Raw genomic sequence first — 23,408 nt, 5'->3', positions numbered from 1 at the left:
CTGGATCCATTTGACTGACCCAAAGACCTTTTTAGTCCATCCCCAGTCTGAGTTTTAATTTAATGGCTTTTTCTTCAGAGATAGGTGCCCTACTTTCTGTTTCTCACAGATCGGGTACAGGGTCCAACACCCAACAACCCCCTCCAGGATTTAGTGGTTTGGAAAAAGGACTGAATTACCGTGGCATGCCCTATTAGAGCTGGGTAACAGCATAGCCTCTGAGGGCACTTTCTCATGTGTCTAATTTGGTTGGGACCTCTTAACTTTTCAGTTTGATCATTTCAAAGCCACTGTCGAGGACCTGCTCAGACTTTGATCATGCACCCTGAGGCATCCCAGTTCAAATGTCCCTGTTGTAAAATACGAGTGTTCGCAGTTGGCCTTAGACAGCATCACCAGATGTGTCTCCAGTAGGGATGTAAACAATTTATCGACTAACGATTAATTGTCGATAAGAATTTGCTCGATTAAATTATTAATTGTCGGTTAATTGCCCTTGTCCACCTGTCCACACCTGTCCAAAGGCTGGCGGTTTGTCCACGCTGCGACGCCACGGCTGGGATAGGCGGTCATCGAACTGGATCATGGCGTTGATGAGTCAGAATGTCTTTAAGGACATGGAGGACCGAACACAGACCGACCATCTGTTTGTGGGAGCGGTGCACCCAACTAAATACACGCACAAATGCCAGGTCGGTATCGGAGCGTTTTCCCTGGAGGGTGGTCTAGTCAACGGTCAGTGAGACAGAAGTTGAAAACATCCTCCAGGCTCTTGATTTTTTTGCGTGTGCACTGAGTTTGCAAATGTATTAATACACACAAACCTTTGATAGATCCAGCCCAGTATCACTTAAATTTGCTTACCACGATGCTAACATGCTGATCGTTGTTTTTAGCCAATCCGATCAAGTTCAGGCCTCTGAAGAGCAGGTTTTCCAGGCAAACGTGAAAATTCTTCTTGGAGACGGATGGAGGATGTGAACTGAGGCTGTGGGCTGCTCCGACACTCAGCTGTGAGGAAGCAGAAACACAGAGGGGGAAAGACAGAGGCTAAGCATACACTGTGTAAGCAGTATGTAGGTCTGAATACAGAATGTTCCTGTAAGTGGGAGCCTGTTTCCTCCTGTGGTGGACTTACCTACCGGCATGGTTGCCCCCCTCTCCCCCCTTTTTTTTTTTTTGAACAAATATAATTGCTCTAGCTGGGATTCAAACCCTGGTCTCATGTATCGTACACTGTAGCGTTACTTTCTGGGATATCTGTCAACATGAACCTCAGGTTGCAAAGTTCTCCATCCCAACGCTCTCCTATCTCTTCTAATGGGGGGGGGTCTACTGTGCATGCAGCATTTATAACAAGAACCTATATGGTAAAGGGAGTTAAATCTAAACTAAAGTCTAATCCTGCGGAGACAACAGTCTGTTCAACAGCCTTTGGACCTGCATGAAAAACCAACGTTCAGCCACAGAAGGTCTGAATATATAATTATACAGGTGGAACTGTAGAAGTGGATGGACTGAATATGAACTCTGTTTGAACACAGTCACTGACTACATCCCACACAGCTGTCAAACACACGCCCAGACCTCTACTGGATCCTGTTGTTTCTGATTTCCAATTGTTGGGAAGGTAATGGAATTCAAAGCCATAAGTGAGTCCGACCTTATTAAAGCCAACTCTGCTTTGGTTCCAAAAGTGGTCACATTAGTGAGGATTCAATTTTATTAGTGTATGATGATAAAAAAAAAAAATACAGTTGTATGTGATTCGAAGCATTTATAATATATCGACCCTGGACCCCCCCATTCTCCTGCCCCCCCACCCTTGCCACTTTTTCTGGATCCGTCACTGGTTTCCTCTGACCTGTTGGACGTCCCACTGGCTGAACTCTGCTGGGATCTGAACCCTCTCGGTGTGTTTGTCCACTGTCAGGTTGAGGTGAAAGCCTCGGCGCTCCATTTTCACATGGTGCCAGTGTTGGTCGTCTAACAGACTGCCCAGGGACGCCAGACGCTGAGGGTCAGAGGAGGAACCCCCACCTAAAGACAGTAGGAGAGAGGGAGGACACTATGAGAAAGGGTGAGAAGCAAAGAGAAGATCAACCCTTTATCGGGCAAGTGGCCATTTTTGGTCATTTCAGCACACGCAGCTAGACTGTTCCAGGTAGGACTGTGAGTTCCCAATCTGAGGTCCAATGTGGTCTCCAGGGTCTGTAAGGTCCAATGTGGTCTCCAGGGTCTGTAAGGTCCAATGTGGTCTCCAGGGTCTGTAAGGTCCAATGTGGTCTCCAGGGTCTGTCAGGTCCCCCTGTGCATGAACAGTGAGTGCACCTGCTTTGTTCGGTACCATTAAATAATGGAACTAATGTCAGGAATGATGTTCAAAGGGGTCATGTGGATGTGGACAGGGGTCTGGACCAGCACGCATGGGGGTCTACTGTTCTAAAACCGGTGTTCTAATGTTCTAAAATACATCTTCCTTTCACATTATATGTTTTTCTAGTATTTTTTTTATATATACTTACAGGATTTTTTTTTATTTTTGCCACTTTTGGGCAAGGAACCAAATACAGTAACTTTATTCACCTTGATTTTCTACAGGTCAATAATTTTTTTAAAAACATTTCACAAAAGTAATAAAGTCTTGTTCTGTCCTCCAATAACAAACTACAGCTGAAAGGTTGAATTTCAGAGTATTCCTATGAGCAAACTATAAAGCAATAAAAAAATTATTTAAAAATGTAGATGTGGACAGGGGTCTGGACCAGCACGCATGGGGGTCTAATGTTCTAAAACGGATGTTCTAAGGAGTTGTTTTTTTTTTTGTTTGTTTGTTTTTTTCCACTTATACATAAGGAACCAAATATGGTAACTTCATTTACCTTGATTTTCTGCGTGACAATAAAAATTTGGGAAAAAATTCCCAAAGTAATAAAGTCCTGTTATGTCCTCCAAGGCTGAAATTTAGAATTTCTGAGTATTTCTATACAAAGCAGGGGTGTCAAACTCATTTTCCTTCAGGTTCCACATTCAGCCCGATTTGATCTGAAGTGGGCCGGACCAGTAAAATAATAACAGAATAACCTATGAATAATGACAACTCTAAATTTTTGTCTTTGTTTTAGTGCAAAGAAAAAAACAATAAATTATGAAAATACTTACTTTTATAAACTATCCAAACAAAAAAAAAATGTGAATAACCTGAAAAAACTGAAATTTCTTATGAAAAATAATTGCAAATTTAACAGTATTCTGCCTCAACTTATCATTTCTACATGTGCATTATGGATCAGATCTACAAAGACACTAAACATTTAGGAACAGGCAGAAAATTGTTAATATTGTGCTTAATTTTCTGTAGACATTTCAGGTTGTTCATATTTGTTCAGGTCATTCACATTTTACTGTTACAGGATAGCTTGTACATGTAAATATTTTCATAAAGAAAAAAATTTGAAGTTGTTAATTCAAGATTTGTTGCTTAATTCAAGATTTTTTTGCTTAATTCAAGATTTTTTGCTAAATTTAAGATTTTTTTTGCTGAATTCAAGATATTTTTTTTTTGGCTTAATTCAAGATTTTTTTTTTTACTTAATTGAAGATTTTTTTTTTTTTTTTTTTTTTTTTTGCTTAATTCAACATTTTTTTCCTTAATTCAAGCTAATTTTTTTTTTTTTTTTTTTTGCTTAATTCAATTCAAGGCTGTGGAATTTTTTGACTTTGCAAATTCATCCCACGGGCAAGAGTGGAACCTTTGGCGGGCCGCATTTGGCCCCCGGGCCGCATGTTTGAGTCCCCTCCGCCAAGGCAGCTCACTAGACACTAGGCCTGTAACGGTACACAAAATTTTCGGTTCGGTACGTTTTCGGTTTTCAAAGCCACGATTCGGTTTTTTTTTCGGTTCGGTACGGGAAGAAAGAAAACCCCTTAAAAATGTCTATTAATGCATTTATGAATTTTTTAACATTTTTCCCCCAATTTTTGGAGACTACAGAATATAGAAAAACAGGAATAATATAATTCTGCTGCTACAAATCAAATAGAAAATAAAATAAATTCTTAATATTACTAAATGTATTTTAAACATTAGTATTGCACTTTTCCCTGACAGGTAGTTTTGAACAAACAAGAAAAAATCTAATCACAGTTCTGTCAGTTCACATTCTGCATAAAAATAACATAAAAATTCCACATGAAGTGAAACATTAACAAGAGGACAAACTGGTGTTCTGTTGAAAATAACTGAAGAGAAACACTGACAACACAGTGAACCAAATTATTTATTTCAGGACAGAGAACAAACTGTTTAGGACACTGTGTGTATTTGTGTGTGCCTGTGTGCACGGGGGATTACTATTATTTTTTGTTTTGTCGGTGCGGGGGGGGTGCAGTTATATACCTGGGGGTGCGGGCCATAACTAACGTAACGAACGCTGTTGTGAAACGAAAGTGAAACTTCACATACTTTCGACGTTCTATTTATTCCTCTATTATACATGACAGACAGACAGACAGACAGACAGAGCTTGTGTCAGTGTTTTAGAACTACCGTAGTTCCTAGGGGCCAAACCACATCCGTCTCACTAAAGTCTCTTTCCTGGTTGTTGTCTTTCACCTGAACCTGAACTGATCCAAACTGGACTGGACTGATGGTGGAGGGTCTGCAGTCTCTTCCTTCCAGGTTCACATCATATTTGTTGTTTTTTTTAACATTGTATCAGCTGTTATTTCATATTTTGGGTCAATGTGTGCGTCCTTCCATGTGTCCGTGTGAAACTTGCGCGGATTTAAAGTTCCACATCGAATGACGTCTTTCATTCCTTTTTCTTTTTCTTAACATACTGTGTTGTTTCGGTACAGCTGTGTACCGAACCGAACAGGTGTGTACCGAAACGGTTTGGTTCAGTACGTGTACCGTTACAGGCCTACTAGACACCCCCCCCACCCCCCTCGATCACCACCAAAATTTAATCATTTGTTCCTTGTGCCAGTATCAACATTTCCTGAAATTTTCATCCAAATCTATCCATAACTTTTTGAGTTATCTTGCACACAGACAGACAGACAGACAGACCAACGCGGGCAAAACCAGAACCTCCTTGGCGGAGGTAATGAAGCACATCAAACTTTTATCTCATAAGTTTGGAGTTTAGGGACTTTGTTCGCATAGTTAGTGACCCAGCGCTAAGCACACTATACCAGTAAAACCCCTCCTTCTGGGATCCATTTTTAATTTCTCCAGTATCCCACAGAAAGGGGCACACAGAGGTCGTTGTAATTCCCCTCAATAGGGACTAGTGGATATCTGCATACCAGGCTGTGCAAACCCAAGCCAAATATGTGAAAATGGCTGATTTGAATAACAGCAGAGGAAACACAGTGAGACATCATTAATGATAGATGAACACCAGCCGCTCCCAATAAGTGGATCCATTCCCAAAGTAGTGGGAGAGAAACTTTCTGTTTCTGCTGAGAGAAGGAAGTGTAGAAAGAGCTGAATACAGTCATTCATTAAAAATGTATGGAGTATTCTTTAGGGAGAGGCGATTGAAACTTCACAGACAAAGAAAGCTGGAGAGAAAAAGCCACGGATGGAAATGATGGACAAATGTAGCTTTGATTTTTATAAGTTATTTCTGGCTACAGTTTGGCTAAAAAAACACGGATATGGAGAAGTCTGCCTCGTTAACGCATTTATCATCATGAGTTATTTGCTTACAGTGTAGACGGAGACAGAACGATCAATATGAAGGGATGAAGAGCAGGACTTTAAAACAAATCAGATAACTTTATTAGTATTGATTCATGGAACAAGTATTATGTTGTCACAGATGGAGTTGGAGGAAAAGGCAGAGGAGCTTATGATACAGAGTTTCATTAGATGGATGATCTGATTACTGCTTGAATGACTGGAAAACAGAGGAATCAATAAAAGGGATCAGACAGCAAACAAACAAAGAATCCCTCCGCTGATATTCAAATCTAAAAACCTGTGCTGCTGTCATTTTCTGGGCCTGTCACTTCACTTATTGGTTCCTTCTTTTAGCAGCACTAAGGTCATCACTCCACAAAATCAATTGGACCTTCACAAGTAGACTGATGATGAGACAACCACAAGTTTCTGATCTTTTTTTTTTTTTTTTTATCTTTGAAGCAATTAGGTTGTATGGAATAGAGATGCACCGATCCGATACCGGTATCGGGCATTGGCTCCGATACTCAGCATGTGTATTTGTACTCGTACTCGTAAAAGTAATCCGATACAACTGCACCGATACCACTTCTGTCTGTGTGACATTCCCAGTTCAGTGCAGCAGGTACGAGGAGGAGGAATAATGTGTGTGAGTGTGAAGAGTGTGGAGACTGAACCGAATAAATGAGGGTGATTAAAGTAACGCTGACTGACAGTACCGTTCCAGACACAGACAGATACAGACGCAGCGTTCTGTCCGTCCTCTGCGTACATTCATCTGTTTTCCAGCTGATGGAGGATGAGTACCCAGACAGAGAATACCAGCAGAACTGTGGAGGTAGAAGATCTGTTCAAAGAGCCACTGTGGGAGTTAGAGAAAAACTACTGACACATTTAGGACAACTACCCAGAAAAACTACTGACACATTTAGGACAACTACCCAGAAAAACTACTGACACATTTAGGACAACTACCCAGAGCTGGGCCAGTTTACATCCTACTGATAATACTATGGAGGTACGGAGCGGTGCAGACCGCCGCCAGTGGAAGTGAAAATGAAACTTGTGTCTCATTTGTCTTTTCTCTTCCTGCTGAAGCTTCGCTTTTAAACCTTACCAGAGAAAACGCTGCAACATTAGTATCACATTAGTGTTCCCTCTGTTGGCTACAGGTTTGTTATTACTGACTTTCTTCTTCTTCTCATTAAACTTTCCTCTTCTTCGTGGTATTTGTCCAGCATGTTTCATTCAGAGCGGCGCCCCCTGGTGGATTAATTGACAAACGCTCATTCCAACACATTAAATGTCAGTAGCAGCACTTTGTTCCAGTCAGACTAATGACAACGACAATAAAGCACATTTACAAAAGGGACTACCAACTGGAATGGGATTACTAAGAACTCATATCGGTACTCGGTATTGGCAAGTACTCAAATGTAAGTAATTGTACTTGTACTTGGTCTGGAATAAAGTGGTATTGGTGCATCCCTAGTATGGAATATGAAAAGTCAAGCTGATCTCTATATAAAAACTACTGCACACAGGGGGCAGCTTGTCCTTCAGCACAACTGTTCTATGAAATGTGACAGGGTCACCCACAATCAATAGGTGATTTCCTGGGGGAATATGAATGTGCACAGCAAATATTAACAAGTAAAGGGTCATTCAATGTAAAAAGACAAATGAAAGGAAAAGGTCAGAAGCCATACAAAAATCGAAACAGGGGAGGGAACACGGAATGTGCACAGAAAATGTATCAGTGAGGCCATTAATTTTGTGTATTGAATTATTTAAGTCAGTAAAGCTCTTTAAAAGTCCAGTGGTCCAGTTAAAGTTGATAGTTTTTTAGCATCATCGAGTAAAACAGTAAAAATCGATCATTTCCCTTCAGTATATTGTGACTCCAGTGGTCTGAAAGGACATGAAACTTCTGCATCTGCTGCTTCCATGTGTTTTCAGACTGTAGAAAATGTACTCTGTGCTGGAGATTTGGTCAGACCATTAGTGTTTTCAGACGGGTAGGGGGTGGTTTCAGATGTGACTGACAGCTGTCATTACCCAGTGCTGATCAGATTCCTTCGGACACCACCCAGACTCAACTCACTGCTCTATAACAGCAAGAAATGACATCAGGTTCATTTACCTTTATATTTAGTCTTTTCATTAGGGGTGTAATAAATATCGGTTCTGCAATATATTGCGATATTTCATTTCACAATACTGTATCAATATCAAAAAGTACTGTATCAACATTTTTAGGTATTTATTCAAATGCAGATATTGTGGAGGTTCATTTTAGGTTTTTTTTTTCTTTTTTTAATATTTTATTTATTATTATTTAACACTCTTTAAATAATGTTGGTTCCTTTGTTGGGACTGAACTCAAATCCTGTTCTGATGTTAGTTGTGAACTAATAGAATCTGAACATTTGAACAGGATCTGAAACTGGAATGTCTGTAAAACAGAATTTCAGTTTGAACACAGTTTGAACATTTGGTGATAGAACATTAGATCCTGTTGGGATCAAATACAAATGTGTTTAGTATTTGTGCAGATTTCTGCTGGAATTCTATTCTTCCAGGAATATTTTTTTTTTAAAAGAAACAAAACCAATAAAAATGGCCTTTTTAACAGTATCATCATATATCGTGATACATCGTATCATGATCCTAGTATTGTGATTTGTATTGTATTGCCAGATTCTTTCTAATACACAGCCCTACTTTCCATTTGGACAGAGAGGAAAAATCTGCAGAAGGTCAGTGAGTATTTTTTCACATTCGGGTGATTTTGTGTCCTGCAGATTTAAGTTCACCCTAAGGAACATTTCTATTGAATCACTAAAGCTGCATCAGTGTTTGTGTGGATATTTAATCTGAACTCCTCTTGTGAACAGAATACAAGCAAATCAAACTATCCTTACAAAAGTCGTGTTCATGGTCTGAGGCTCAACATGCTACTTACAAGCCCATTTCTGATGTACAGTCAGTCATTTAGTCATTTGTAAGTAAGAATCTGTTCTTAAAGTAAACAAATGAATACTCAACAGCCGTGTTGGAGACTCTGTAATCACATGGATTCAGATCACACACATGTTCTGGAAATGCTCAAATATCCAACCCTTCTGGGGGAAGGTTCACTCAGCTCTCTGTGATGTGTTGGATATGCAATCCTAAATTCTTGTCTTGTTCTTTACCTTGGACATTTAGAAGAATCAGTGCATAAAGAAGACAGATATCTTGTCCAGATCCTCCTGGTGGTCAGGAAGAAGGTCAGAACAAAGAACTGGCTTCAGACTGATGCTCCGTCTGATAAACAATGGCTTTCAATCATAGATGATAGACTTGTCATGGAACATCTCACATATAAACTGAAGTTAAAAGAAAATCTGTTTGTGAAAAACTGCGGAAAATGGCTGACATTCAGAGACAAATGTATCTATTAAAGGACCTTCAATATTCTGACACCAACACAGGCGGTTCTTTTCATCTGTTTGTTTTTCTGTTCTTTTGCTCTTTTCCTGCTCCTAAACCTGAGGAGATTGTATTGTACTGTTAAAAATGAGACATAAAAATTGTATTAAAAAAACAAAACAAAAAAAAGAATCTGTTCTTAATTGCTTGCCTGGGTAAATAAAGGTTAAATAAAAATAAAATAAAAGGTAGGACTACTGTATATCATGACATTTCTATAGTGCTAAGATAATCTGATCAGAGCCCTGCACAGATCTGTCAGCCCATCCAGGGTGTACACTGCTTTAGCCCGTCGCTAGATAAGACAGGGTCCAGTCCTCCCCCCGATCCCCTCAAGGATCAAGCGCTTGAGAAAATGAATGAATGAATAAATCTAATCAGAGCTGTTCAGTCTATCTGTTCCAGTCACTGAAGTCATTATATCTTCTCTTCAGAACCACAAGACTCCCTTGAGAATAAATCCTTTTAACTTCCATAACTGCTGCATCGATGGACTAGTATATGCATTTGTCTGGAACTACCATGTAAAAACAAAGGTTACATCATATTTTAAAAAAAACAAAAAAAACTAGTAATTGATTCATCAGTTCTGTCAGGTAAAGCAGAGTGTTTTTCAGGGCAGTTTGATGGGTTTGAGGCTTTGGAGTTTCAGTTTCCAACAGAACATGCTGTACAATGGGAGAGAACACCTTCATAGATGACTCCATCAGAAACGCAGTCCACTTGTTTACAGAACAAACCCAAACGGCACTTGGACGTTTTTGGAAAGTTTGTTGTGAAGTGCATTGTGGGAATGTGAGTTCCCGTCAGCAGCAGTTTGTCTGTGTGTTGGTGAGTGTTGAACCCAAATGTGTCCTTTACCTCCAAGGTTCTAATAGTTTTGGATTTTTCATTATAGTTCACTTTTATTTAGTTTTGACTTTTTTTTTCTCTAATTCAGTTTGTTTTAATTCGTTTTCAAAGCAGGTTTGCTAGTTTTTATTAGTTTTCATTTTTTCTAAATGCTTAGTTTTAGTTTAGTTTTAGTATTCATTTTAGTTTAGTCGTCTCTTTTCTCTTCTTCTCTGTCGTCCTATTCAAATAAATCCCAGACAGGACTCTGCTGCTTTCTCCCAACTTTAGTCTCCATGTTTCCAGGTAGAGTGGGGACCAGAAGACGACTGGAAACCACAAGTGAACACAATACCTCCTGACAGAGGTAACAAAAGTTATCTCATGACATTTTACATTCAGAGCTGGTCTAAAGCAGACTGTTTATAACCCAGTTCAGAGTCCTCCAGGAGCAAACACTTGGTGACAGCGGTGAGGAAAAACTTCCCTTTAACAGACAGAAACCTCAAGGATGGTCCAGGGGGGCGTTTCCTATTCCTGTTAGTATCTGCAATAGGAAACTCGACCTTCCCAGTAACTATATGATAAATGCGATCACAACTATACGGATAAATGAATAATAATAATAATGACAGAGTTGACAGATCCGTCGATATCAATGCCCGCAGGAAACACATTCAACACTGCTGGAAATATAGTATTGACTGTACCCATTCATTTTTTTCCTTTTCTGAACCACTTCCTCCCCATCCAGCTGAGGTTCACCCTGGATGTGTTTCCAGTTCATCATGGGACTGACACATACACTACGTTCAGACAGCAGGCCTTAATGCACAATTCGGTGAAATCTGATTTTTTTTTCTGTGCTGGTTCATATTTGACATTAAATGTGACTTCTATCAGTTTTGAGTCTGAACTGAATGTGACCCTGAAGTGACCCACATGCACTAAAGAGGTCCTGAAGTGACCCACATGCACTAAAGAGGTCCTGATGGAATACGTGACCATGCAGACACACACCGTGTTTACTGTATTTTCAAGGAGCCTCGAGGACGCCTGGAGGTCGCAAAGATTCTTACAAACGATGGGTTTGTACGAATCCTCCAGTTTGTACGAAATGTGGAGTTCGTAGACATTCGTGGAGGGAGCATGTCTACGATGTCCAGATTTCATACAAACCGATCTTTGTGACCGAGGTATTAACACATTTTCCTTAAAAATGACAACATCTGGTCTCAGAAAATGAAAAAAAAAAGGCATTTTTGGTCTGTTTTTCCATTTCTGTCAGGTAGTAACTTTCTTTTTTGTTATTAGAAAGAGAAAACAAAAATCAATCAGTTTTTTAAATTTGGTTTATCTGTTCTGACAATGAAAAAGAAAAACACCTTGAAATTCTATTCTAATTCTTCTATTCTAAAGCGAAAATGAATTAACCAATAGTTTTGAGTTTGTTTCTGAAAAGAAAATCCAAGTACCAACACTAGGGATGGGAATCGATAAGAATTTAACAATTCCAATTCCACTATTGATTTTGCTTATCGATCCGATTCTCTTATCAATTCTCATTGGGTGAGGGAATAAAAGAGTACAAACAGTTGTGTTTGCATTAACTGACTTTTATATTTCCATCTGCACAGAAAATAGAACATGTACAGTATGTACAAATAATAAGAACAGATAACGCCGGGCCTGGTTTGGGGGGGGGGGCAGTTAAAGTGAAACTAGACTCTTTACTAATTCCTCTGTTGCTACATTTTCTACGACATGGAACCAGTTTGACTCTGCCCGTCTCCCATTGTTGTGCACCTCATTTCCTTTCCCCTACCTTTGGAAACTTGTATTTAAGGGGGTACGATGTTTGTCGCCCGCACCGGAACCAGAACTGGGCCCAGATGACGGCCTGGTGTTCACTCTGCCGCTAGATTCACAAGCACCGCTGAGTAGAGAATCAAATGAGTCACATGTGGACAAATGTTTGAACAGACTGGAGGGAGTCCACCTTTAGAAGAAATGGAAGCTTTGACAGAGTTCAACTGGACCTGGTGTGGTCTGTTTGGACCTGGTGTGGTCTGTTTGGACCTGGTGTGGTCTGTTTGGACCTGGTGCGGTCTGTTTGGACCCGTTGTGGTCTGTTTAGACCCGGTGTGGTCTGTTTGGACCTGGTGTGGTCTGTTTGGACCTGGTGCGGTCTGTTTGGACCCGTTGTGGTCTGTTTAGACCCGGTGTGGTCTGTTTGGACCCGGTGTGGTCTGTTTAGACCCGGTGTGGTCTGTTTGGACCTGGTGTGGTCTGTTTAGACCTGGTGTGGTCTGTTTGGACCTGGTGTGGTCTGTTTGGACCTGGTGTGGTCTGTTTAGACCCGGTGTGGTCTGTTTGGACCTGGTGTGGTCTGTTTAGACCTGGTGTGGTCTATTTGGACCTGGTGTGGTCTGTTTGGACCTGGTGTGGTCTGTTTGGACCTGGTGTGGTCTGTTTAGACCCGGTGTGGTCTGTTTAGACCTGGTGTGGTCTATTTGGACCTGGTGTGGTCTGTTTGGACCTGGTGTGGTCTGTTTGGACCCGGTGTGGTCTGTTTAGACCTGGTGTGGTCTGTTTGGACCTGGTGTGGTCTGTTTAGACCTGGTGTGGTCTGTTTGGACCTGGTGTGGTCTGTTTGGACCTGGTGTGGTCTGTTTAGACCCGGTGTGGTCTGTTTGGACCTGGTGTGGTCTGTTTGGACCTAGTGTGGTCTGTTTGGACCTGGTGTGGTCTGTTTGGACCTGGTGTGGTCTGTTTAGACCTGGTGTGGTCTGTTTAGACCTGGTGTGGTCTGTTTGGACCTGGTGTGGTCTGTTTGGACCTGGTGTGGTCTGTTTGGACCTGGTGTGGTCTGTTTGGACCGTTTCTGCCTCAACGCCATGTTGGCTACATTCTGACCAAAACAATGCAGCGTATGTGTGACATCATTGCACATGCGCAACAAAGGTGGAATCGATAAGCAGAATGGTTAAGCAGGCAGGCAAACGATTCCAAGGAATCGAGCCACTGGGATCCAGTTCTCAAAAAGAACCAGTTCTCGATTCCCATCTCTAACCAACAGATACGTTGACCATTTTGGAACTACAGGGTGTATAAAAAAAAAAAAAACTATACATTTTGAAAAATTACCCCCAGTTCCGCATTTGATAATTTTTGGAATTTTCTTTTCTGGATGTCAGTAGGTAGGGGATTGGTGGATATTTGTTCAAATTTACAGACCCAGGTTTTCATGCATGTGTGAGCAGGGGCAAATTGCGTAATTCAAGTGAAAACTGGTTTGCATGAAAACCTGGGTCTGTAAATTTGAACAAATATCCACCAGTCCTCTACCTACTGACATCCAGAAAAGAAAATTCCAAAAATTATCAAATGCGAAACTGGGGGTAATTTTTCAAAGTGCATAGTTTTTTTTTGTTTTTGTACACCCTGTACTGAGGCTTACATGAACCACCTGATCACTGTAGCGGTGACATCAAAGCGTGTGCAGCTCTCTCTGGCTCTCTGGCTCTGGCCGGTGCAACACCTCAAATATTACAAATGACCTCTCATCCAGGTTCAGCTCCTCAGCTCAGTGGGTGGACAGTCCACAGAATTAAACTGTGGTTGTGAATGTGGATATCTGACACCGTATGAGGGCGTTTATTACTGAACAAGCACAAACATGATCAGCAAAAGCTTGAGATAAAATATCAGATAAAACGCTCCTAATGACTGCAGCATTTTTTATTCATGTGGAGGAAGGGCAGACTAGACATGTTTGCCTCTTTCTAGCAACGTTCACTAAACATTTTCAAGCATTTTATTACCCCGGAGTACCACCGCATAGTATCCTGTGTATGATTTCATTCCTGCTGCAACTTTAACTTTAATTACACTGGAAAGAATAACAGCTCTTATGTAGAACCGACCCCAAACGTCATGTCCAAACTGTAGTAAGATTTAGGGCAGGGGTGTCAAACTAATTTTAGTTCAGGGCAAGGTTCTAATACTTTTGGATTTTTCATTCTAGTTCAGTTTGATTTAGTTTTGACTTTTTTTCTATAATTCAGTTCGTTTTAATTCATTTTTAGAGCAGGTTTGCGAGTTTTTAGTAATTTTCATTTTTTCCTAAATGCTTAGTTTTAGTTTAGTTGTAGTTCAGTGGTCTCTTTTCTCTTCTTCTCTGTCGTCGTATTCACATAAACCCCAGACAGGACTCTGCTGCTTTCTCCCAACTTTAGTCTCCATGTTTCCAGGTAGAGTGGGGACCAGAAGACGACTGGAAACCACAAGTGAACACAAGTGACGGACCAAAAAGTGTCGTATGGTGCCGTTAGCTAAAATTGCTAGAGCGAAATAAATCGATTTCATATCAATCCGACATTGGCAAAGACGAAAACTGAGGAAAATTTAGCCGTAATTTTTATACATTTTAGTTAGTTTTGTAAACACACAATACAGTTTCAGTTAGTTATGGTTTTTCCTTTTAATTATAGTTTTTATTTATTTCAGTTAACGAAAATGTTTTTACAATTCTAGTTGTCATCATTTCGTTAGTTTTCGTTAACGATAATAACCTTGGTTCACAGGCCACATTCAGCTAAATTGGATCTGAAATGGGCTGAACCAGTAAAATAATAACATAGTAATATATAAATAATGTCAACTCCAAACTTTTCTCTATGTTTTAGAGCAAAAAGAGTTAATTTACATTATGAACAGGTTTATGTCTACAAACTGTCCTTTCAAAAGATGCGACTAACATGAACAAACTGAAAAAATTAGTGCAATTTTAGCAATATTCTGCCTCAGTTTATCATTTACACATGTTCATTATAACTGACAGATCACAGCGGGTCTACAAACACACAGAACATTGAGTAACAGGCAGAATATTGTTAAAATTGTACTTGTTTCTCTTAAAATATTTCAGGTTATTCGCATTATTTGCAAAATTATACTTTGTTTTAGTATAAATACATGAAAATATTTACATTTACAAAGAGAAACATTTGAGATTGTCATCATTTATATGTTCTTATGATAGTATTTTACTGATCTGACCCACTTGAGATTGAATTGTTCTGAATGTGGAACCTGAACTAAAAGGATCGTTAATATCTTAGTGTAATTTTTGCATTTCATAAATTCATCCCAAGAGCCGGACTAGACCCAATGGCGGGCCAGATTTGGCCCCCGGGCCACATGTTTGACACCTGTGATTTAGGGCGAGCATCGTTTTAAGGTGTTTACCACTCTGCCTTTGTAGTAATCGGAGGGAGGGCTAGTTGAATTGACTTTAAAATTAACTTGAGCGTGTCATTTTAAGTTCAATATTATCCCAGCATGCTCCAGTGTCTGACGGGTCCTAGACTGACCCTCAGCGTGTTTGTTTTTGAAGTGACAACAAAGGACTGAGCTGAATTATGAGCCAACAAATCTACAATGTACCACATTGACACTTTGATGAATGTAAAGCAGAGAGGAAATGGGATGGCTTAGCACAGCGGACATAAATTTGAATAAACCAGCTTGTTGGTGCCAGCTGCTTCGATGGCAACGGGCCGACCGAGTCGAGTAAAACATCGGCAGTTAACTGGTCACAGAGCAGGAACGGCTACAAGTGTTATTTAATGACGATCACTGCGCTAATGTTTGATAATAGGAAGGAGGAAAGAAAAAAACTAATGATTCAGGCTGTCACGTTGAAACTGTGTATTGGCAACAATCTGGTGATATCACAATACTATGATAGTATATACATACATACATATATATATATATATATATATATATATATATATATATATATATATATATATCATGATATATCATGATACTGTTCAAAAGGCAATGTTTTGTTTGTTTGTTTGTTTTTTAATGATTATTTCCTTGAAGAATTGAATTCCAGCAGAAATCTGCACAAATACTAAACACATTTTTATTTGATCCCAACAGGATCTAATGTTATGTCACCAAATGTTGTTAGCAAGATAACTGACAAAGTTATGGACAGATTTTCATGAAATGTTCAGGAACTGTTGATACTGGCACAAGGAGGAAATGATTAAATTTTGGTGGTGATCGGGGGGGCACGGGGGCTCACTGATCTGCCTTGGTGGAGGTCTGCGCTCTCCGAGTGCTTTTCTTGTTATTATTAGTATTATTACTAGTGGCATTGTACCTGTGGTGCCATTGTACGATAGCATGAGAGGCTAAAATCTCCCAGCATGCCTCACAACATTTGAATACGGACATAAAATTGTGCCTAGTAGATAGTCAGGTCATGTTTCTATTCATTCAATGTGAGTTTGGCAGCGATCGGACATGGACGGGCTGCCAGACAGACACAGAACGTGCATTATAGTAGGATGTTTTTTTAATTGGTTATTTAGTTATTTATTTCAGTTCAATACAATTTCTGTTAATATCATCACTATCATTATCACTGATGATTTTTTTTGTTAATTATCATGTTGTTGTTACCAATTCATTTGTCTTTTCTTTCATTTTTCTCTCTCTCTCACACACACAAACCAACGTATAATGATGAACATGTAATTAGTATCAGTTTTTTTTTGTCTTATTTGTTGTCACATCTTTCACATGTTTTATGTACTGCATCACTTCAAAAAAATAAACAAACTAGAAAAGCACTCAGAGAGCACAGACCTCCGCCAAAGCAGATCAGCCCCCCACCCACCCCCATCACCACCAAAATGTAATCATTTGTTCCTTGTGCCAGTATCAACATTTCCTGAAATTTTCATCCAAATCCATCCATAACTTTTTCAGTTATGCTGCTAACTAACCAACCAGCAAACAAACAAACAAACAAACAAACAAACAAACAAACAAACCCTGGCAAAAACATAACCTCCTTGGCAGAGGTAACAAATTTAAAACAGGAAAGGAAAGGCTGCTTTTGAAAGATGTAAAACGCAGCAGAAGGGAGGAGATTAGGAGGGAATGGATGGATGGAGAAAGTAGTTCAGCGTCCTCGTGGGGTTTCTGATGAGAGCGGAGCCATATGGTGATGATCCAACATGGCAGCCAGACAACCCCTGGTTTAACCCTGTTTACACACACACACACACACACACACACACACACACACACACACACACACACACACACACCTCCCACTCTGTACAGACTGTAGGCCATGCATCAATTCCACCTGGGTTCAGCCCTAACACATGCTCCACTCCACTGGTACCATCCATCACTGCAGCAACTAGACGGAGACACAGCAGCATACAGCGACATTTAACCCATAAACACACACATACTTTATGGCACTCTCCAACTGGATTTTTCTCTGTATTTAACATTTCTTAAGTGATTTATCACCATTTATTATACTATTATTCTCCGTATTTTGCATTCTTTTTAATGAAAATCATGTATTTCCCTGTATTTAAATCACTGATCATGTACATGTTCATTAAAAGTTCATATTAAAGTTGACGGTTACTATGTCAGAAAAAAAAAACTGAGGAAAAACTGACTTTTTTGGTAAAATCTGTCATTAACTGAACATAACCCCAGTGTGTCCATCCACTGTCACTGATCCAACTCCATGGGTTTGACTGGTGAATCAATGTTGGAGAAGATGACGGTGTTTCCACGGTAACTATGGAGCCTCTGAACGTCCAAACGGGTCACACCTAGGGGTGTGTATTGGCAAGAATCTGACAATACGATACAAATCACAATACTAGGATCACGATACGATTTATCAAGATATATCATGATACTGTTAAAAAGGCAATTTTTTGTTTGTTTCTTTTTTTAAAATGATTATTTCCTTGAAGAACTGAATCAAACCAGGTTTTTACTGTTTATTGGTGGCCACGGTACCAAGAAAAACAGTAACACACAATTTTCTGGATAAATGTGTCCCAAAATTGACCACAATTCTTAAAGTATTTCAAGCAAGCAAAAAACAATAATGTTAATGGAAAATTAGTATTAATATAGTTGAGCATATTTTACATCTCCTTTTTATGACACTATATCTGTTTTTTCAGGTATGCATAATATTCCAGCCAGGAAACTTAAACATTTTCCATATTTTGTGAAACCCTTACATGACTTTAATTAAAGAAATATCAAGTCTATCAGTATTCTCGTTACTTGTAGTGAGAATATTTTCTTGATTTTTTGGCAATTTTTCCCATTAGGTAAATTTTTGTCTTTTAATTGGCCAGATGTTCCTGTGACCCTGAGGTCAGATCCTGCTGTGTAAGAGGACAGCAGATAAAAACACAAACAGCCCAATTAAACAGTCGACAGCAGTTGAACAGATGCTGTGTTTAGAAGAGTGGCATCTCTCTACCTTGTGATCATTGTTTGTTAGGATACTGTCAGATATATTATTATCTAAGTCAGTCCTTCCAGAAAAATGATGCGATCGCATAATTCACAGGTGTCAAACATGCGGCCTGGGGTCCAAAACCGGCCCGCCAAAGGTTCCAATCTGGCCCGCGGGATGAATTTGCAAAGTGCAAGTTAGGGCATCAAACTCAAAAATAAAATCATAATAACCTATAAATAATGACAACACCATTTTTTTCTCTTTGATTTAGTGCAAAAAACATTAAACTATGAAAATATTTACGTTTACAAACTATTCTTTAACAATAAAATGTGAATAGCCTGAACAAATATGAACAACTTGAAATGTCTAATGAAAATGAAGTGCAATTTTAACAATTTTCTGCCTGTTCCTAAATGTTTTTTGCCTTTGTAGATCTGATCTGTAATGCACATGTATATGAATAGAAATGATAAGTCGAGGCATAATATTGATAAAATTGTACTTACATTTCTTAACAAATTTCATTTTTTTCAGGTTATTCACATCCTTTTAGTTTGAATAGTTTGTAAATGTAACTACTGGCAAAATTTTATGGGTTTTTTTGCACTAAAACAATTTAGAGTCATTATTATTTATTGGCTATTATGCTTTTATTTTACTGGTCCGGCCCACTGCAGATTAAATTGGGCTGAATGTGGGCCCTGGAAGAAAATGAGTTTGACACCACTGGCACAATTAATCAACCAAATAGTGCACATTATGTAGGGTCCACATTTTTTCAAAAAGGGCTCATATTTATAATCATCACATATTTCTGTGCAAAATATGCAAAAATTGCAAAGCTCGCGTGATTTCATAATCCCTGCATTTTATAGATAAATAAAGTTTAAAAATATTGCATATTGACACAGGTAATGATGTAATATGCAATGCACAATGTCACTGGCTCACACATCCACCGTAATATTTGTCCTGTTTTATGGTGTTGTCAGATCATCATTTCCAACAGAAATAAAACACTGCAGTGTTCTTCACACAAACACTTTAGAGGCTAAACGGCCCAAACACACGACAGACACATCTGTACTAAAAACACCAAAGACACACAATACACCCAGTGGCAGCACCAAGGGGGGGGGCATGGGGGGGCAAGTGCCCCCCTAGTTGCCCCCCCACCCAGTTTTGGGCAAATCTTTGGGAAAATTCAAGCAACGAAGAAATATGAAAAATCCGTCAATGAAAGCGTACATAACACATTTTGATCCAGTTCTAATTCAAGTTAGTGCACCTAAGCCTACAGATGTTGTCAGTGATTCTATACATGTGCATGTAGTGGAAGCCATTGTATACATACGTTTGGTTTGATTAGTTGGTTAGGCTATTAGTTTTATTTTGTCTTCAACATTTATTAACTTGCATACATTGGCAGTGCTGTTTGTTTGCTGCATGTTTTTCTGACGTGTTTAGAAAAATATGTGAAAGTAGATTGTACCGATTAAATGATCAGAGCAGAAAGTCTGAGTTGTTCATGCTGTAGTTTTTAACAAATACCTTGAATACATTAAGTATTACCTGATTTGACCTAAAAGGGCCCTCTATATAAAGTGTAACGGATAGGCTGTACATTTTATATATATATATATATATATATATATATATATATATATATATATATATATATATATATATATATATATATATTGCAGCCACTAAAGTGCAAAGCGTTAATTTTGCGCTATGCGCAAAATTTTTTTGTCCACCCCCCCCCAACATTTTCTTTGCCCTCCAGTTGCCCCCCCCATTTTTAAAATCCTGGTGCCGCCACTGAATACACCAACAGATTAAAATAACACCAGACCAGTAAATCCAGTGTTTTCTGATGTAAAATTCTGTTGTTGTCAAAGGAGTGTTGGTAGCTTTTCAGAGTACTTCAGTTCCCCGTTGGAAAGGGCTCTAATGACCAGGTACGGAAATACAGAAGACACTTGGAATGATGTAGGTTTTCATAGTAAAGAGACAGTCACCATCCTCCTGAATAGGGCTGTGTATCGGCAAGAATCTGGCGATATGATACAAATCACAATACGATATATAACAATATATCATGATACTGTTAAAAAGGCTTTTTTTTTTTTTAAATGATTATTTCCTGGAAAAATTGAATTACAGCAGAAATCTGCACAAATACTAAACACATTTTTATTTGATCCCAACAGGATCTAATGTTCTATCACAAAATGTTCCTGTGTTCAAACTGAAATTGTGTTTTACAGACATTCCAGTTCCAGATCCTGTTCAAATGTTCAGATTCTATTAGTTCACAACTAACATCAGAACAGGATTTTTGTGCAATACCGACAAAGGAACGAACATTATTTAATAAAAGAGTGTGAAATAATAATAAATATAATATAAACAAAAAAACAAAAATGAACCTCCACAATATCTGCATTTGAATAAATACCTAAAAATATTGACACAGTACTTTTTAATATCGATATAGTATTGAGAAATGAAATATTCCGATATATTGCAGAACCAATATTTCCTTACAGCCCTAGTCATATCTGATGAACATGAAAAGATGAATAACTGTATTTTACACCCATTATTGACATGTATTGATAGGATTAATGGATCACCAGGTATTAACAGTTTAGATCAGTAGATGGTTCTGGTCTCCAGTGGATGTTTGGGTCTGTAAGGGTTAAACCAATCAGGTGACAGCATGGGGGTTCACCCATCTGTCAGGAGGGTTTATGTGGTTTTTACTGTTTATTGGTGGCCATGGTACAATTAAAAAAGGGACTTGCACAATTTTGTAGATATATGTGTCCAAAAATTGACCACGACTCTTCAAGTATTTCTGTACCTTGTGTGAACAGCAGCAGCAGCTTCCCTCTGTCCAACTCCAGACTCAGACCGTGTCCTTCCTGTCCCTCAGCGTGGAGCAGCATCCCAGAATTCCTCTGGGTTTTAAACTCCACAGAGATGACCTCTGTTGACGTCTGTCTGGACTCAGGACTCCCTCTGTAGACCAGACCGGCGCTGCTGCCGTCCAAACTCATCACATCTGAGGCTGAAAAACACACGTCAGGGACACAGTGGTCAGGTGTGAACTGTTCAAATGACATTGGTTTTCTGAGGTCTGTAAAGCCTGTCCCCTCTGGACACAAACACACCCACCGGTGTTATAATGTTGTCTATTCATGCGATATAGTGTTTTCTGCAAAGTGAGGATGTTTCTCAGGGGAGTTCTGTATCTGTGCTGCTTCAGCCCATTTAATAAACATTTTGCACCTCCACTCGGTGTGAATTTGAGCAGAGTGCTCAGGGTAAGTGGGAAAAGACAAAGACATCAAGTGGCTTCATCATCGAACTCCCAGCTCTACACACACACACACACACACACACACACATATGGCAGTGCTGTACACCCGACAGGAGTCAGGCTTCCATCCAACTGGAACACAGAAGTGAAGGGTCTGAAAACTGGACAAAGAAAATGTCAGTTCATGCACATTTACATCCACTGCTTTAATATGAAGAACTGGTACTGAAACCCAAACCATTACTGTGGTTATGATTATCATTATTACCTCTGCCAGGAGGTGTTGGGATCACTTTGCTTTGTTTGTTTTTGTTTGTTTGTTTGTGTGTGTGTTTGTTTGTTTGTTTGTTTGTTTGTTTGTTTGTTTGTTTGTTCTCAACTTTAGTGTAAAACTCTTCCACCCATCTTTCCCAGATCTTCCCCACAGATAGGCCTAGGCCCTGGGACCAACCCAGTCCATTTTGGTCCCAGTAGGCCAGAGTTCAAGGTCACAGCAAGGTCACAACATCTACAGTTTTCCATCTGTCACCATTGAGACATTTTCGTAAATTCATAAAAAATTCAAAACGACTCTGATTCCCCTCCAGTTGGATCCACCTGTAGCTTAGAACAGTCTCTTGTATGTGGAACTAAATTGTCCACATCCACTGTGGAATGTGGACTCTGTGGACATTTACATTTAACACTGAAAATCCCATTTCCCACACATTTAAAATTAGAACTAAACAAATATTGATGTGAATTGAATCTAATTGGACAGACACATGACTGGGACCAGATTCAACTGTTTCTGTGTATGGAACAACCTGGAAACTGTTGGATTTAAACAGAAACAGTCGATCCACACATGCACACTGTTCAGGGTGTTTGGCGGAGGTTTGCGTTCTCTGAACACTTGTTACTAATGCGTTGACCCGTGGGAAGCGATGGGTTCTAGATGTGGTGGTTTTGATGCTGGGCAGAGCTGACTTTGGAAAAAGATGGGAGTCTATATTTTATAAGTATTGATAAGTATTTGGTACATCATTCTTTAAAATTTAAACAATTAATATATTATAATACCAATATGTAGTCACTGAAGTTAGTAAATGCGTCGTTCCTGTTTTTAACCTCATTTCCCATCATGCGGCGGGGTACTGCCTTCCTATCAACCGCCATGGCCATAGCACTGTGATTATACGGCTACTGTACTCAAAATTACTAATATCTCCCAAAATATTGGTCCTATCAACTTGCCGTTTTTGCTGGAGTTTGAACAGCAGAGGAAAACACTGACCACACCCATTGCTTCCTGAATGTCACTTTTTTGCCACTGCAAAAGGTAAAAGTAAAGGAACTGAGAATATTTCACCTACAAATTTATCAGTCCAGTCCTTTTTTTACATTTTACTCTAATATTAAGTGCCCCTCCCCCCCCCCCGCCAACAGTGTAAGGAAACTCTGTGGAATGAACTTTCTGAGAGCGTGGAATGACACTGGGGTTGAAACTCTCAGAAAATACATCGACACAATTTCAGAAAGCTGCGCTGCTGTGATTGATGTCGGGGGGCACACTAAATATTAGAGTAAAATGTTTAAAAAAAAAAAAAAAAGGACTGGACTGATAAATTTGTAGGTGACATAATCTCAGTTCCTTTGCTTTTACCTTTTGCAGTGGAAAAAAAGTGACATTCAGGCTCTGGGAACAAAATAAACCAGCAGTTTCTGAAGATTTGACAAGTGTTCCAATATTTTTGAACACCACTGTATGATAAAGATTA

General features: G+C 39.3%; 1 protein-coding gene across 1 annotated transcript in view; it reads right to left on the bottom strand.

Annotated features, from left to right (window-relative positions):
* Nucleotides 1-23,408, bottom strand: part of LOC115436826 (contactin-associated protein-like 4) — a 262,042-nt gene that overhangs the window by 157,600 nt on the left and 81,034 nt on the right. The window contains exons 5-7 of the mRNA XM_030159784.1: nt 21,190-21,396; nt 1,865-2,040; nt 865-1,011 (exon numbers count right to left, since the gene is read on the bottom strand). Coding sequence (XP_030015644.1) covers nt 865-1,011; nt 1,865-2,040; nt 21,190-21,396 — 530 coding nt within the window. The remainder of the gene's footprint in view (nt 1-864; nt 1,012-1,864; nt 2,041-21,189; nt 21,397-23,408) is intronic.

The sequence above is a fragment of the Sphaeramia orbicularis genome, chromosome 17 (genome assembly GCF_902148855.1).
Source record: "Sphaeramia orbicularis chromosome 17, fSphaOr1.1, whole genome shotgun sequence".
Taxonomy (NCBI): Eukaryota; Metazoa; Chordata; class Actinopteri; order Kurtiformes; family Apogonidae; genus Sphaeramia; species Sphaeramia orbicularis.
The sequence above is the reverse complement of the archived record's forward strand: the minus strand, read 5'-3'. Positions and strand labels throughout refer to the sequence as shown.